The sequence below is a fragment of the Oreochromis aureus genome, linkage group 1 (assembly GCF_013358895.1).
Source record: "Oreochromis aureus strain Israel breed Guangdong linkage group 1, ZZ_aureus, whole genome shotgun sequence".
NCBI lineage: Eukaryota > Metazoa > Chordata > Actinopteri > Cichliformes > Cichlidae > Oreochromis > Oreochromis aureus.
The window spans coordinates 26165468-26183392 of record NC_052942.1 but is presented as its reverse complement, the minus strand read 5'-3'; the positions used below and the strand labels follow the sequence as shown (position 1 = coordinate 26183392).

At 38.2% G+C, this 17925-nt stretch overlaps 1 protein-coding gene across 1 annotated transcript in view; it reads left to right on the top strand.

Annotated features, from left to right (window-relative positions):
- LOC116333697 (CUB and sushi domain-containing protein 1) overlaps positions 1-17925 on the top strand; it is a 422781-nt gene that overhangs the window by 225367 nt on the left and 179489 nt on the right. The window contains 4 exon segments of the mRNA XM_039613940.1: positions 1230-1424; positions 2306-2513; positions 13318-13430; positions 14357-14434. Coding sequence (XP_039469874.1) covers positions 1230-1424; positions 2306-2513; positions 13318-13430; positions 14357-14434 — 594 coding nt within the window.

Sequence of the window (17925 nt, the reverse complement as noted above, 5' to 3'; positions counted from 1 at the left end):
CAGAATGGTCAGCTGAGTGCAAGTAACTTGTCTCTGATGCATGACTTCATACAATCCAAATAATGAGTCAATTATAGTAAATTATACATGTTTGGACCCCACTGCAATTAGTTCACCTCTCTGTTTTGCTGTGTGACTGGAGTCTCCTCTTCTTTTCCAACCTCCTCCTCCTCTCCCTGCCCTCTGCTCTCTTCCCGTTTACTCCTTCTCCTTCACTCTATCACTAGTCTTTCTCCTACTCCCTCTTCTCTTGTCTGTAGCTTTATCGTTCTCTCTTTTTCTCCTCTTCTTGCTCCCTTTGTCTTCCTCTCACCCCCATCCCTTCCCCTTTCTCAGTGTCCTAGTTCACAGGGTCTCATGGTGAAGCTTTGTCTAATTACCATGCTAGCATTTAACTGGAACAGCGTACACAAACACACAGATTGACTTACTCAATACCCCTTACACATAAACACACTGCACAGTGCATGCCCATAGACAGATACACATAAAAGCCATTTGGATGCACATTACGAACAGACATTACACACCCAGCAAGTTAACATGCTCCAGTTATACAAGTACACATAACACACAGCATACACCAGGGTTAGATACAGTGGAATTTGTCCAGGTTGAACTACAGCCACTGTGTTGCTGCCCCTTCTGTGAAGCTAAGGCGTGTTGGCTACAGTCATAGTTGATTTTGGCCTAGTTATACCATGAGCTGCCTGTAGCTTCTCCCACTGTAGAGCTGTGTCATCTAAGAACGCGCAGCAACAGATGCACATTGGAGGCAAAATGCTTGCCAGACATCTCAATACCACGCAGTCACTTTAGCATATTTTTAGGTTTCCTGGAAAACCAAACATACATACAGTATGTGGCATTTTGTGTGGGTAATTAGGTTGACTGTAAAATATAGTATATTTAATAATTAACTGATTAAGACAAATAAAAGCAAAATGCTGAACTCAAAGCATTTTTCTTGTTTTGTACTGGATAGTTTTACCGCTTCAAAGAAAACACAAATTGCTCAGTAACCCTGACTGACTAATAGATCTATGGTTAAGCTGTTTTATGTGGTAACAAGCCAAAAAGTTTGTAGTTCACTCAAATATTAAAAAATACAGCCAGAACTTCTTGGCTCTTTTTTGGTTGGTTATTTTTCACTATAACAAATAGTTCAATTAATGGATATTTTAGAGGTAATAAACGATTTTCTCTGTCTGCTCTTCTCTTTGTTTCAGTGCTGCCGAGTCATACATGTGGCACCCCTGGTCTCATTCCAAATGGAGTCATTCATGGCTCGCGGTACAACATGGGGGATAAAATCCGATACAGCTGTGAGTCAGGGTTTGTATTGGAAGGACACAGTATCCTCACATGCATCGTATCGCCTGGAAGTGGAGCACAATGGGACTTCCCATCGCCTTTTTGCAGAGGCAAGACATTTTTTCTTTCTTTCTTTCCATTTTCAATTCATTGATATTGCTTCTAGAAATTTTTTAGTAATGCAGTTCAAAGGACTTGCAGTAAATACAGTTTAGAAGATGGAAACCATTCTTTTTACTTAAATGAAACTGACAAGATACCTTTCACATAATCATGACCCAAAGCTAAGTTCAAAAGTAAGCTGTATGTACGTTCCATTGTCTCCATTGGAGTCTTTCAGTTCTTTCATTTGAACTGAACTAAGCTCTGATTGAGGGAAAAGTAAAACTGTTCACCAATAATAGCCATGAAAGTAAAAGATCAGAAAAAAAAATCACATCGCTAAGATCATGAGAACTGAAGAAACTTGACATAAGGGTCATTAGCCAGAAGATGAGAGCCCCTGTGTATTGATTGCTTCCAAAGCACAGAATAGTCTGCCTCAAATTACATCACAAACTACTGTATCAACCAGATGGTGCCCAACATCCTTAAGTAAAGCCCCTTTAATGGTTCATTAGTCTACAGACAAGAACAGATCTGTTCATATTTCTTCCATTAGAGTGAGTAGATGGTTGAATAGCTCTGTTGAGGGTTTGCTAAATGAGTAGTTGTGAATGAAAATTAACAGATGATCTAAATCATAGTGATGATGTGATAATGACAATACTGTAATTATTTCAGCTCATAGTGTGTGCATTGTGTTTATTTGTCTGCTAATGTTAGAGAGGCATGTGTCAAAAAGTGTGGTTTTTAATGTGTGAAAACTTTATTGACACAAAAAACATGAAATAAATGATATAAGCCAACCCAAGAAGGCCAAGAAGTTAAGTTACAAAATCAGTATATGAAATAATAAAAATAGCTTTCCCTTTCCTCTGTTTCTAACCAGCCGAGGGAGCGTGTGGCGGTACGTTACGAGGCACCGCAGGTTCAATAACCAGCCCTGGATACCCAGCAGAGTACGACAACAACCTGGACTGTACGTGGTCAATCCTTGCTGAGCCCGGGGACACCATAGCTCTCGTCTTCAATGACTTCTTATTAGAGGACAAATATGACTTCCTGGAAATCAGCGGGACAGAAGCACCAAGCATATGGTAAGACACATCTCACACACAGATTGCAATGCTGAGCCAGATAACGCAGGGGTCTTTGTACAAATCAGCATGACTGAGGCACCATGTGTTGAGCGGTAAATATATAATGAAAACAGAGGCACACACAATCACCACTGACACTTGAAGCTTTAGTGGTATAGTCATCTTTTGTGTTTTTTTTTTTATTTTGAGCAGAACGAGTGCAGCATAGATGTAAACAAAGTGGACATTGTTGTTCTATAAATTAGGCGGATGCTTCATTCCAAGAATTAGCAACCCAGATACTTTATTGTTCGGTTATCTGACTTGCTTACATTAAAGAGAACAGTTGTTGTTTTCACTCCAATTTTCCCTAACAAGAGTACTTTCAAGAATGGCTTTTAATTTTAAAAGGGGACTAATGATGTTGTTGGGGAGGACAGATACAACCGCTGATTGATTACCTACACAGGAATCCTGTTGATTTTCCTGATTTATTCAAATCCCATAGGCAAGGTGATAAATAGTTGTGTTTTTGCTCCCATTTTTTTTTTTGTGTAGTTGAGTTTGAAAATTTGCACTCTGCTGTGCCACAAAACGCTCTGCTTTTTAAATTTAGAGCACTGTTGGAAGTCATGTTGGTTTGTTCGAAATATCACACGCATCCAGTGGAGGCTTCAATATGTTTGTGCAAAGGTGGGAGAAGCTTAATGGTTAGGGATGGGGGACTTGTTTCCAGGTTGTAAGTGCTGGGAAATCAAGAGAGGGGAAAGTATGAAGCTGTTTGGCCTCTGTCAGTAATAACAACAGACGGGCCTGGAAGCAAAGCCTAATTAGACATTAGTAAACTCTAAATTTTTAGACATGATTGAAACATAACATACATATTCTCGTCTCTGTTAGCGTAGATTATCCCAGGTTGCTTTCTTCTTAAGAAAGAGCAATTACTTTGAATTGAAAGGGATTTGACATCTGTGATACGTTTTTGGTGTTACATAAACACCATAAACCAAAAACCAAAATCCTATAATGCTTTGTTAGCAGCATTAGCATCAATAGTGGGTATTTTTGTATGCAAGTTCCTCCGATAGTGTTGTTTAGGCACAACAATACAACTTCAGAATATTAATCATTAGAAATATTTTGCAAATAATAAAACCAATTCCAAGAGATTGTTTTTAGAGGATTCTTTTTTTCTCATGTTCTCCTAACTGTAACTGATGTCTTCCATGTGTAGAAAATGCTTTGTGAATGTGCTACTGCTTGCAAAGTAATTGAATGAATAGGTCGACAGATAAATAAGAGGAGTGAAAGAGGCAGAGACAATAGCACTGGATGAAAACAAAAGGAATGGAGAATAATTGTGCATTTAGTGCCGTCACCAGTCGAGCAGTGCGCATCAACCATGGCATTCTCATGATACCATTTGTATGTGTGCGTGTGCATACGTGTGTGTTTTTGTCAGGTCTTAAGTGGCTCTCTGACAGGGTGAGCTGTTGATTGTTTCTCTAGGCTCTGACAGATTACACACAGTCAAGTGCACACACTCATACACACAGCTTGGCTCTGACAGTATAACATTCAAGGACCACTGTCAGCCCACCCTCTGCAATGCAGGGGCAAGATAAGGAAGAGTAGTAGAGAGTGCACCCAACATTTTGTTACATGGAAAACGGAGACTGCAAGAACTAAGCACTTTTGTCTTGACTGCTCTGATTAGGGTTTAACATCTTTGTCATACGTACTTAAAAGAAAAACTCCTGCAGCAAAGATTGAGGTAACTTGGTGATTTATCTAATGAGCCACCGCAACAGGCTGTGAAAATACGCACCATCTCAAAAAAAAAATGTTTTCAGCTATATAGCAAAACACAGAAACCTAGATGTGTACAACAAAGTTCCCAAATTGGGAATAAACCAAGAGATGTTACAGTTATACCACCCACATGATTAAAAAAAAAGAGCTAAAATAAAATGGAAAGGGTTTTGCCATGCACAACCTAATACAATCCTAAGTACTTTTCTCCAGAGGTGGGATTAAGTGATGACTGACATTTTCACTGAGGCATGAAAACAGGTCATTGTGAAAATGACTGACACCTGACAGGACTACTCTGATGGATTCTTCCTGTTTACAGAGAGCATTTTCTGATTGGTTGTCCCAAAAGCAATTTCCTGTTTCATGTTCCTGTCTGCTAGCTGGCAAGTTGAATGTCAGGTTGACTAGCTGTCACACATACACATACCCACAAAAACACTGACACACACACACACACACACACACACACACACACACACACACACACACACACACACACACACACACACACACACACACACACACACACACACACACAGAATTGGTCATATTAGGCAATTCTACACCTCGTATTCTTTTCAGAGACAAAACTTTATTGCTGCAGACAAATGAATGTGTTTAAACTGTTTGTACACCTCAACTATGATGGTATTTGAAACTTAGTCTAATTTGTAAGATTATGTGATGGATAATCCAATAGCTGGTCCCAATTTTCAGTCCGCTGTGCTTTACTGGGTTGAAAACTACCTGTTGAGTAAGGTCAAACTGGCAAAAAAAGATTGATTGACAGAAACAGGGTCAGGAAGACACAAGGAGGCAAAAACATCCAGTTATTTGTTTTGTTGGTTGCTGTGTGCTAATGGCATCACAGCTCCGAAAGGGCTTGGACTTGAACATTTGATAGTAGGTTATACAAATAAACTGACCCGACTTTCTTCCCCTACTTTATTAGTCATGCAATTTTTGCCAGCTACATATTAATGGTTTGTGGGGAGGGGTTGGTGTTCTAAATTTAAGATGTTATGTATTCAAATGTGATGGAGGGGGTGTGTATCTGCATGCATCTGGTCTTTCAAGTCGCATTTAGTCCTACAGTATGTCTGTAAAGTTCTCAGTCATCCAGGTCATCATAGTCTAAGGAGCTTAAAGAAGCCATCCTGTCTTCCTTCTCTCTCCCCGACCGGTTGCAGCAGAGGGCCGCCCCTCCCTGAGCCTGGTTCTGCCGGAGGTTTCTTCCTGTTAAAAGGGAGTTTTTCCTTCCCACTGTCGCCATAGTGCTTGCTCATAGGGGGTCATATGATTGTTGGGTTTTTTTTCTCTGAATGTACTATTGTAGGTCTATCTTACAATATAAAGTGCCTTGAGGCAACTGTTGTTGTGATTTGGCACTATATAAATAAAATTGAATTGAATTGAAAATTGAATTGAATGTCCACTGTGAACGACCATCTTTGAACAGAGGCGGTGGCTTACGACACCAGCTGTCTGCCATCTATAATTCAGTTTTGAGATCCCTTCTCAGACGCCTTAACGCCCACTCACATCCTGGGCCTTTTGACCCTAGGAAATCACATGATAGGGTGGGGCTAAGTTTGGGGCTAGGTTGGCTGATTCTGACCTACACCCATTTTCACACATAGGCCTGTGTGATTAGGTAGAGGATCATTAGTGGGTCCATGTCCCTCTTGGGGGGACACTCCCATAGGGCTTAAATCTGGGACTCTCCACCATTTGACCTAAGAAATGAAGAAGCTTCTCGGATAACAGGTCAAACGTCTTCAACAACTTAAAGAAGTCCAAACGCTTTTCTTTCCAAGCACTTTAGACTACTCCTACAGTAGCTGTAAGTAAGGTGTAACTCCTAATGGACTGGCATCAAGTGCAGATGCATATTAGTTAAATGTGAAACATTCAGAGAGCTCCATGCTGATAATAATCTGTATAAACCTCTCATTTTTTAAAATTAAAATTCAGACAGTACAAAAATAATAGTACAGTACAAACAAATAAAAACATATAATGGCAGAAAGTGGTTTATCATGTTTATTATTCGAATAACCTACCAGCTCTGTTACCCTTTGACTTTCCTATCCATCCTTGACTACAGATGGAGAAATGTCAGTGATTTTATTTATATTATTTTGACTAGAAATCCCTTTGATCAATTCAGAAGCGCCAAACCTAATACGCCTCTGGTTTGGTGAAACAGGAGCATGAAAAATGACTTCAGCCTCTTACAAGCGTAAGCCCAAAAATGTGAGTGCTCTGAAATTGCAAACTTATTCATGATCTTGAAGGTTTAATGACCTTTGTGGGGAAAAGGCAATTTCTGGGAGTCAGGTCCTGAAATTAGGCAGTGTAAGGACATATTATAGAAATGTAACAAAAAAATAGTTGCCTAAAGACATCATATAAAAGGTACTGATTCATGTAGCAAATGGTTTCAGTTCATTGAGAATTGATTACTTCAGGCCCATCTGTGGGAGGTACTGCACTTTACTGGAGAATTAAGTTGAAGTTTTATTTTATAACTGAAGCACGTTTTAATTCTAATGCTGTCATAACTTGAACTATATAGACCAGAGAAAGGAAAAAATATGAGCTAACCATACTGTAAAAGCAAGATTACCCAATCAGCAGTGTTGTCGGCAGTAGATTTCCTCAGTTTCCTCTACTACACGCTGATATACCTATGGATGTACTTTTCAAGACAGTGAAAGGGATGTCATAAATCTTCATACATTTTCTTTTTCTCCGATAATCTGTGAGAGGAGATCTCAGAGGAACTTTGGGAGGGCGCACTGGACACAGTGCACAAATCACCTGTCTGTGTAAAACATGACCTGATCCAGTTTAAAGTTTTATATCATATCCACCAGCTAAAAGTTAGTCTCTAGTCAATATAGAAGTAAAAATAGATGCAAAGAAGTGTTGTGAAGTCCCTGTACACATATTCCAGCCTTGCTGTCGTCTACAGTCCTATTGGAGGGAATCTTTACAGTATTGTTTAAGAATACTGGAACACTGGATATGGAGTTACAGAGGCCTTTGGATAGGTAGTCCAGGCATGAGGTGTCCATGCACCTGGTGATACTTAAATATTCATGATGTATTTAAAATCATATAAATTTCTGTTGTTTTCCATACTTGGTTTTGTATTGTTACTCTTCTTTTACCAGCCACTGGTTACGTAAATACTCAGCTTAATGTTTTTTATGAAATATAGACTGTTATCTGTGACAGTGTAACTACTGTTACCTTCAGATCTGAATGTATTTTTTCTCTCTCTGATTATATAAAATGAGCTTTGTTGATCATTTTAATGAAAGTTTACTGCAGGTCTTCTGCAGCTCTTAACCCCTCTTCTCATTTCCACACCATTACCTCCACCTTTCACTCTTTTCATCCTCCTTTATTTTTCATGCTTGCCTTTATTTTTTTCTTTCCATTCTCTGCACCTTTAGCACTCTGTCTGGCTATTCTTTCATTTCCCTCTTCCCCTGTGCTCCTTTTGCCCACCTCTCATCCTCTGCCTCTGTCTTTCGATGCTAAGAGAAACGATGTTGATGATGTATCTTTTTCGGTAACTTAATGAATCCTTATTTATAAGTGTTTACAATAAGTTCAAGTGTCATGTTTTCAAGAACAGTTAATTATATTTTGTTCTTTCTTGGTCACTACATTAATGACACTGATTTTCATCAGTGTTGAAAACTCAAGAATTTGCATGGTGATGATCCACTACATGAGGATTTTGATAAAGTAGTGTTTAATAATTTTCTTTTAGTATACTGATTACTTACTTAATGGATGTACTTTCATAGCACCTCTGATGAGAAAAAAGCAAAAAACAGAGTTATAGCTGTGAGTGCAAACTTCAAGTCGGTAAAATGCTCATTCGTTTTTCTACAGCTGAGACAGTCCCCAAGTTGCTCTTCATACATGTGACATTAAACATTAGGTTCTTTTGTAGCAGCTTGACCTCGGTGGTCTATCATAGTAATGCTTTGGTGTGCGAGTCCTTGATCATTTGAACTCACCCTCTGGCCTCTATACTTATCTGGAAGTTCAAAGAGCACCACAACCAGCCTGCAGCATCTTTGGATGAACCTTGTCCATCCTCAGAGCCTTTTCATGACACATTCAGTGACTGCCAAAGAAAGAGGCTGGATATTTTTTCTCCAAATGTTGTCTTTCTTCCTATTTGTTCTGCTCTCATGTCCCTCTGTTACATCTCATTTCTCCCCCGTTTAGATCTCCTGCTTTCTGATCCTTTCCCGCTGCTTCTCCCTCGTTCCCCTTCGTGTAACTGCCGGTCCTCCTCTTACTCTCTTTTTCTCCACTTTGTGACACCTCACTTGTCCTGTTATTACATTTACATTTTAAATTATGTTTACTGTCTGTGGGACTGCCGGTGTGTGTCTGTGTGTGTATCGGTGTAAAAAGGGTGAGTGTGACAGTAAAAGTAGCACTGTAGCCAGGTTTTGCACTACGCAGTGGGAATAAACAGCTATCTGTTGTGGATAATGTGCTTTACGCTTGTGACCTGTATCCAATAATTTATTTTTACTGTGGCTTTTTGCCATTTTACAGATGCACACATCCACAGGGATTTGCAGTAAGTGCAAGAATGCAGTAAGGTTAAAAATATGTATTTGCAGCGATTCAAGCAGCCAGTCAGAAGAGTAGGTGCCAAAACATTGGTGCCCCAGTAGTGTAAAGTTGTCTGTGTTTATCTTCGTATCACAAAAAAGCTAGTTGCCCTAACAATAGAAAAGTGCTAGAATATTCCCACAAATAGCTCACTGCTGGTCTTGGTTTACTTGTCCGTCTCCTCTCTGCTGCATGACTTGGCCTCACGTCTTCTGTTCCCTTCTCCCCCCCTGGTCTGTCAAACATCTCCTTTTCTCTTTTCCTCTCTCCAGTGTTTTCATCTTTCATATTTCTTGAATTTTGTAAACATTCCTCTCTCTCTCTTCTCTCACATGTTCATCTTTGTTTTATCCTCACAGCTTAATTCTTTATTTTTGTTCTTTCCATCCCTCCTCTCATTTTCCCTTCCAGCGTCACTTTCTTTCTCATTTATCTCCATTCTTTGCAATCTCGTATTAGTATTGCCCAACCTCTTTTAGGCTTGACTCTTTCTCTCTCCCTTTATCACTTTGACCTCTCAGAGCGACTAGTCTAATCCTTCTCTTCCTGTTCATTTAAGTGACTTTCTCGCTCTCACCTCCTCTTCAGTGTTTTTCCTCACGATTATTTCTTCTTTGCCTGTGTCTTTCTTTTAAGCTCTCTTTCACTTGCGTTTATTTTTCTGTGAAAAAAAACCCTGCTCCTGTTCAACCTATCCTTCACGTCTCTCCTCTCTTCTTCTCCTGTTTTCTTTTTTTGTCAAGCATGCTTGTTTTTGAAAGTTTAAGGGAACCTCTCTTTTCATTTGCTTCTCCTCCTTTTCTACCTTTCTTTTTAGTTCACTCTCATCTCCCCCATCCCTTGTTCTGTCTCCTCTCTGACCCCTTGTCTCACTCTCACTCCAGTGTCAGGCAGGACGCCAGTACGCATGAATAATGGAAGAGAGGCAGCATATCATGCACTTTTTTTCTTTCTCTTCTTAACATTTCCCCCACCTCTCTTTATTTTCGAGACATATAAGAATTTACTACACTGTATTAAATTAAACTCTGTATATAAACAAGTTTGTAATCGTTTAACCCGTATAATATCTGGATTCACTGTTAGCATTCCAATTCCTGGCCCAATCCTCGAATGAATATTTAATCATTTAGAAAAATTACTTCTCATAATCAGGATAGAGAATGAAGTGCATGAGAACCTTTTAATTACAACTTTTAGGTCTTCAAGGCTTATTCAGCATACTTACTTTTCTAAAATGTCAACACACACATAAATACACTTCAACTGGTTATTAATGGACTAACGCATTGGGCCACACCTCTTAATCTTTGAATTCAGGTCTTCTCAGGTCCATTGCCATAGGTGTATAATATAATGCACCTAGCCATGGAAAAAATGGTCCTTCTAAAGAGCTCACTTGTGGCAGACCACATATGGCGTCGCTGGGCATGGGACAGGAAAGTCATCTCAGTGCTGCTGATTCAGTAACTGCTTTCCAGAGTTCCACACTTCCTCTGGTATTAACATCTGCAAAAAAAATTGTGTACTGGGAGCAATGGTTTTCACGGCCAAACAGCTCCTGTAGTATGTAGCTGGTCTGGTGCTTTTGTCTATATCGTGCATCTAACCCAATCATGAGAATCAGAAAGAAAGGTCATTTAAATGACTTCAAACATTGTATGGTTCTTGGTTCCAGTTGGGCTGGCATGAGCATTTCAGAAACTGCTGATCTGCTGGGATTTTCCCACACAACCATTTGTAGGGGTAACAGATAATAGTCTGAAAAGGAGAAAATATCCGGTGAGTGGCAATTCTCCGGGTGAAAATGCTTGTTGATGCCAGAGGTCAGAGGAGAATGGCCAGACTGCTTCGAGTTTATAGGGTGGCAACAGTAACTCATGGTAAAGTGCAATCACCTGAAAATGCAGGTATCTGTACCTTACTTGAGTATGTATTACTTTACTTTAAGTATATATTTATTTGAGTGTTGAGTATTTTAGCTGTGCTTTGTTACTTTCCACCTTTGCTTCTTATGCAGCGCTGCATTAGTAACAAAATAACATAAATTAATATAGCACTCTATCACTTAGCTATAAAAACTGGATAAAATGTAAATGTTTCTGCTTGTTTCTTTCCTCTGTTTAAGATAGTTAGGAATACACATATATATATATAGAGAGAGATATTGATATTATACATTAATAGAGTGATATAATGTACTCATGTATAATGTATTAGTAATATATATGAGCACATTCATAATGTAGCATTGCTTACTTTCTCTTTAGTGAACTTTGTATGAAAACAATGTTCGTCTCTGGTAAGTGTTTGTTTGAATCTGACTTTGGTCAAAGAGAAAACAGCACAGTCTAGCACTGTATCCTTATGTAACTATAAGGTGTTTCATCATATAGACCTTTCCTTTTTTTACATCAGACAGGTTGTCTGAGAACATGTTCTGCCAGGCTGGGCTGAGATAAAATTGCACATTCTCTTGAAATCATTGTAAAGGTTCGCTGAAGTTTTGAAACACAAAATAAATACTGCAATAACAAGCCTATATATCCTTTGTTGATGTTTGTCGGGAGCCCCATCCTTTTTAGTCTAGTTTTCATATCATGCACTATATTTTTTTGTGTTAATGTGCCACACGACAAGACATTTATATTTAAATGCTCTCACTGATAAAGACTGCTAGTTGACTCTCTGAGAGATGACACATCACACTACAGTACTGGAGCTTTTCACTGTGTATACTATAGTGTTATATCACCTCGGGGTAGATACATTGGCAGTTTTTTTTTGTATTATCCTCTTACAGATTTTTTTTTTCTCAGATTTTTTTAGTTGATAACTCAGCTTTATTGACAGTATCAAATCTAATCAAAGAATCAAATCAACGAGGTTCTCTAAGAAGCTCTCTAATTACATTTTTTTATATTTTTTATATTTTACTCCCTTGTTTTCTTCATCAGTATTTGTAACTCACTCTCTCTAGTCTACTCAGTGTAACTGCGGCATTATTAAAGGGCAGTTAGTGTGGCGCTTGTTGCTCTAGAGAGGTTGGTAGAACACGAGCTTCCAGGCATCATTTCCTACATCATTTCCTCTCTTCTCTCTGTGCATCATTTTTTCCGTACATTTTGTTTTATTTCTTTTAACGCCGTGTTGGTAGCCGTTGGTAAAGAAAGGTAACAGAAACTAAATCTGATGTAAGACTTACCATAGGGTACCGACTTATCCTCTTAGTAGGGATGGTTAAAAAAATTTGTGAAGTTATTTCTTTTTTCTTCTGCTTTACTATCAACGTTCCCCTCTTTTACTTAACTTTTCCCTGTAGGGTTTGGTGTTTACTGTGATTATGTGTGAAACACAGTTTCTGTTGGATCCCTAGCCCAGCTCTTATGAAATCAGGAATATACACTTTTTTTTCCCAAAGTCACTAAGCATTATATCCTAATTCAGTCAACTTTACAAAATACATGAGTCTTGTTTTTAAGTTAACAAAGCTGCTTTTTCTTATTTTTTTTGCTGATGAATTTTTATAACAAATTTTACTGCTTTTTTTTTTTGTAAACGTATTTCTTTCAGCAAGGACTTCCCTCAATAGAAACCACTTAGACACTCAAGTAGGACTGTGACCAGTATAAGTGCACACATTATGCTTTTGGTGAGGGTTGATCATAATGGGAATGGATAATATCATTCACTTCCCACATCTGCATTTCCAAACCAGTGGAACAAATTGCCTTTTTGCAAAAACCTCTTTAAATTATAGCCAGCCTTTGTACCATGGAGGACAAATCAAAGGGACTCAAAAATTATACCTTGAACTCACTAGAAACTTCTCTCTACACTGGCACATTTTCATATTTTCACATGAAACATAGATCCAGTAGTTTTTCTGCACCTCTGTGCTCTGCTTTGCATATCTTACATATTTACAGTTGTTTGTGAATAGGCATTTTGCAACATTTTTCACAGTAGCTGATCATGCTGGTAATTTGTAATTAGAGAACAGCACTTTCTTCCAACAACTACACTGTGCATTTTTTTCTTGCTCTTGCTATAACAGACTGTTGTGATAAACATAATTTATCTCTGAAGGAGGGTGTAAACCTCTATCTAATATTCAGCATGTTGCTGTACTTGCCACTAGAGAAAAGTAGAAATGTATATCACATCGACAAAATAGTGCAAAATTCACTGTAGATGTTCTGCTGTATTGTCCGTAGCGTTGTACGACACAATAAGGAGCACAGCGCTGTGAATATTACAATATCATTAGGTCTTAGGTTTGGTATCTGTCTGCATCAATCATGTTCAGTTTATGGTTTTTTTCTTAATAAAGTTCTTGTTTGCTTACTTCCAGGCTGACTGGTACAACTCTGCCTTCGCCAGTGATTTCAAATAAGAACTGGGTTCGGATACATTTCACCTCAGACAGCAATCACAGAAGAAAAGGATTCAGCGCTCAGTATCAAGGTATTACTCTTTCAGACATACCTTTTATGTATCTGTACTTTTTACCACTGTGTTATACTTATAATTGCTTGTATGTAGTGTGTGTATGCATCACTGTGTGTTGCTGTTTCGGACACATTTACAAATGATTCCACACATTAGTTACAAGACACATTTGGAAAGGAAATGAAAGATGATTTTCTTCTTTGATATATTATTATTATTATTATTATTATTATGTAAAGACTTTAAATCAACTCATTGGACTAGATGGGCTTTTCCTGCCTGACTGATCAGTTATGTCGCTTAATGAGTACATTAAGGTGAATTTCGGTTTCCATATGGTGGATCACATTTAATTGGCTGCTCCCAACACAAAACACAGTGATCCAAGACTGGTCTGTCTTCCTGCATATCTTGCTTCCTGACTTGTCTTCATCTGTTTTGTCGCTGTCTCTGTCTTCCTCAGCTATTTTTCTTTTCTCTTGCCATTGGTGCTTCTACTATTTCCTGTGCCTGTGTGTGTCTGCGTGAACGAGAGGGATCGGGAGAGAGAGATGTGCTTTTTATGCCATCTCTGTTTCTCAGTGGAATGCAGTTTAGTTGTAGCACAGATTTTCCTGTTATTCTCGGCAGTGCTGCCACTTAGGATAAAATAGATTGAATAAATTTTAATGCTGCTCATCTCGTTTGCTGCCCCCCCTTTTCCCCTTTGTCCTCACTTTTCTGTTTCTTTCAGTCTCTTTTGCTGTTTCCTGTTCTAATTATAAATGAGTTGTGGATTTGTAAGTGGATGGGGGTGAGAAGCATTTCTTGGATTGCACGCATAGGTGCACCAAATGGCAACCCCCTAAAATAATTAGTGCTTTGCAAAAAAGACAAACAATTAAATTTTTAAAAAATGTGATGTATAATTAAATGAATAACTGCTAATTTCCTTCCCACAGTGAAGAAAGCAATCGAGCTGAAGTCTAGAGGGGTGAAAATGATGCCCAGCAAAGACTCCAGTCACAAAAACGCTGTCTGTAAGTACCCTACAATCTGCCGTGGTTTTGTGTGCAGATGCAGATGCTGTGACCACGTTGTTTAGATGGCATTGCATTCCACATTTGGTCAAACATATTTAAACACACACACACACACACACACACACACACACACACACACACACACACACACACACAGAAATATTGTATATATGCAAGGACACTGGGGATGCATCCATCTTTGATGTGGCAGGAGAAGTGATTTCATCTATTTTTCAATGAGGTCGACCTACTAGGAGACAGGAATTAGTATCCCACTCTCCTTTTCTTTCTGTTTTTTGTAGCAAGTTACTTAATCTTTTCTTAGTACTTTTTTGAGTACTAGTATCAGAATATTAAAAGCAAAAATCAAAACAGTTTTACTGATAACTAAATCAAAAACAGTGGATTGATTTAATTTGACCATACAGTATTATAGTTTCCATTAGTTCCCATCCATTAGATATTTATTAGTGATACATTAATGCAAAAGTAGCATTGTCTAAGTCTGACAGGTTTAGTCTGGTAGTTCCTAAACTAGAGATCAGACCCTCCGAAGTGCCAGTGATTAGAACAGAACAGAACAGAACAGAACAGAACAGAACAGAATAGAATAGAACAGAATAGAATAGAATAGAATAGAATAGAATAGCTCTTTATTGTCATTGTACATGTACAACAAAGTTGTGGGTGCACCACTCCAACTGTGCCAGAATGACATACATAAAGTGTAAACAGCAGGAAATAACAAACAGGAGAAATATATACAAAACAAGGGGAATATATGCAAAAATAAGAGAAAGTTACACAACAGAGAACAATTAAGTCTGCGGTATTGTAAAAGTAGGAAAAAAACCTCTGCTACAAAAACAGTTTTATAATCATTTGTACTTTTCATGAGTCTTTACTTGATGTGAAAGATTATAACCAAATATGTTTTGTTGCTTAGCATCCATATCCTTGTGTTAGATCCCCGCACCAGTATCGAGGACGGATATCAAACTCCAAATTTTTTTGTTATTTTGTGTGTGCTTTCTGATTATTTATTTATACGTTTTTAGTAAGGTGTCAGGAAGAGCAAACTTCAGTGCAGCGCGGTGATTTACTTTCTGCTGACTGCCGCTCTTGCTTCCAGTGGCACTCTTTACCCATTTAACTTTTTTAAACTATATAAATTTCCAGAAGTGGACACAATAAAGCGTTGGTGTTGCTCGGCCAAAACTGGAAGTGTTCCCACTGTGTCTTATTCATTGCCCCTGGAGGTGCAGCCAAGAATCCAGAAAGAGACACTGAAATCATTATTGCACAGACTAGAAACAGCCTGTCTGTTAGATTCTAAGTGAGTAAAGAAAGTGAAGCGTCTCACAGAGAGCAGGAGGGCAAAGACGAAAAATTCTGAAGTGCTTCTTTAATTTCTGTTCGCTGCAGTATTATTATTATTTTTTTTGTATCTGTTTTTTTTTTTGGCTGCCCCCTTTTCTTTTGCTCAGCTCCCCACTTGACTATTTTCCCATATTGCAGTGCAAACAGTCTGCACATTATTTGCATATAGTACACTGTATATCATCTGAGTGGGATTTATTTTGGTGAAAGCTACAATGAAAGCCAGACTTTCTACTTGAATATAAATATATCCATATGGCAAGGCTAGCAGCTAGATAAGCCAAGAAAAACATAAAAAACAATAAGATCAGAGCCCAGAATGACTTACTGGTATAAAATGGTTTATTTTAAGTTAAAAAAAAAAAATCACTGTTTTTGCTGTTGCCCATGAGATACTGTATTTATCCAGCCTCAGAGTTTTTCTGTTAAACATGACCAATAAAATACTGGTTTCATTTAAAAGAGTTTAAAAGACAACCAGGCATAGCTTGAAAGAATATTTAAGAACGTATGGTGGAACTGCAAAGTAATACTGTTCTTAAAAGTCCAAAGCAGTGACTGTAGATTTGTGAATGCAGTTTTAAATAACCTTAATTTTTGTTGTTCAGTGCGCCAGTTTGCAGCATCCTGCCAGGAAAAATGTCTAATTTTGAGATGAAATACAACTGGTGTTTTTTTTCTTTGAACTATAAAAGCAGCCAGTTCTCTGACAAAAAAAATAAGCCCAAAGCTTTGTCAGTGAAACTTTCAAGATGATTTATTACTAATATGCCAATGATTTGTTCGAATGCTGGCAAGTAATGTGTCATTTTCTAATGGCTTGTTGTAGAGTTTAAAAGATTTCTCCATTTAACCATTAAGTATTTACTCCGATTCAGCTTTGTGATATCTCAAAACCAAAAGAACTGTCTCTGCTAACTATTAGACATGCAGTGATTAGAATAGATCACTTGTTATTTAGGAAAGCAAGGGGATAATCTGTGGAAGTCTTCTGCTTTTATGTGGACCTAAGGAGAAATAGTTTTCACCTCAGTGGCAGCTAATGGGAAACCAAATAAAGTTAAACACTATATTGACCACAAGGAAGCAAAACAATAAATTTAGCCATAAATAAGACAAATATCTTTACAGTCTCTGATGGCAGACATATTTCTTGGCAGCTTGGAGATGCCCCGTAAACAGCATTCCGATCCTGTGACACAGGCTTTTAATTATCACAGAAGCCCAGCCTCATACCTCATCCATCCCTTAGCATTTAACTTCATAATAGAATCCTCATCAATAATTCTGCCGATTTACACGCTCAGCCAAGCATGCACTGCCGCAATTAACATTAGTGTGGCGTTTTTTGTGTGTACCTATGTGCACGTGTGAAGGGAAATTCTCATGTGCTTTGTGCTTCTCCATGTGTTGCTGCAATTAATATTTAAACTGGTCTGCACTCTGCGTATTTGAGTGTCTGCATGATTATATAAGGAGTTCCTGGGCCACGTCAGTTTATTATAGTCTTCAATGATATGACGCTGGGTAAAGAACGTACCTTTACTCAGATTTACTAAAGTACACACACAAGGTCCGTACCCACACATGACCATAACCAAAGTTGTTTCCATATAAAGAATATCTGAAGTCAGAAAGTAATGGTTGGTACTTGTTATGAGAAGCTGGCAAACATAAACATCTTGTTATGAGGTAAATTTGTTTCCAAATGTAAATCTTTTATAATGCATGGTGACATATAGTGTTATGTTTTGCATGCATTACCCCAAGAAATAGACTCAGTAAAACTCTGCTGGAGAAAAAAATAAGTTGACCTTTTAAATTGTTTTTGCAGGAGAGAAATTCCCTGTATGTTGTAAAATAACTGTAATCACCAGTGGTTTATATATGCTGAAAGATTCAAAAGTAACTATCCCACTTGTAAAATTGTTATTGCACTTAAGCGCATTAGCTTCGTTATCCGTAATCATTATGTGGAGCCAAAGCATAGTGATGATAATTACTGTTAACTGTGTAGTCCAGGGAGCCCTTTAGCCTCTGCAGCTCTGGAAATAAATTAGAAATTTACCTCACCTTGGGCCCATGTTCATTGAAAACGTGCTCACATG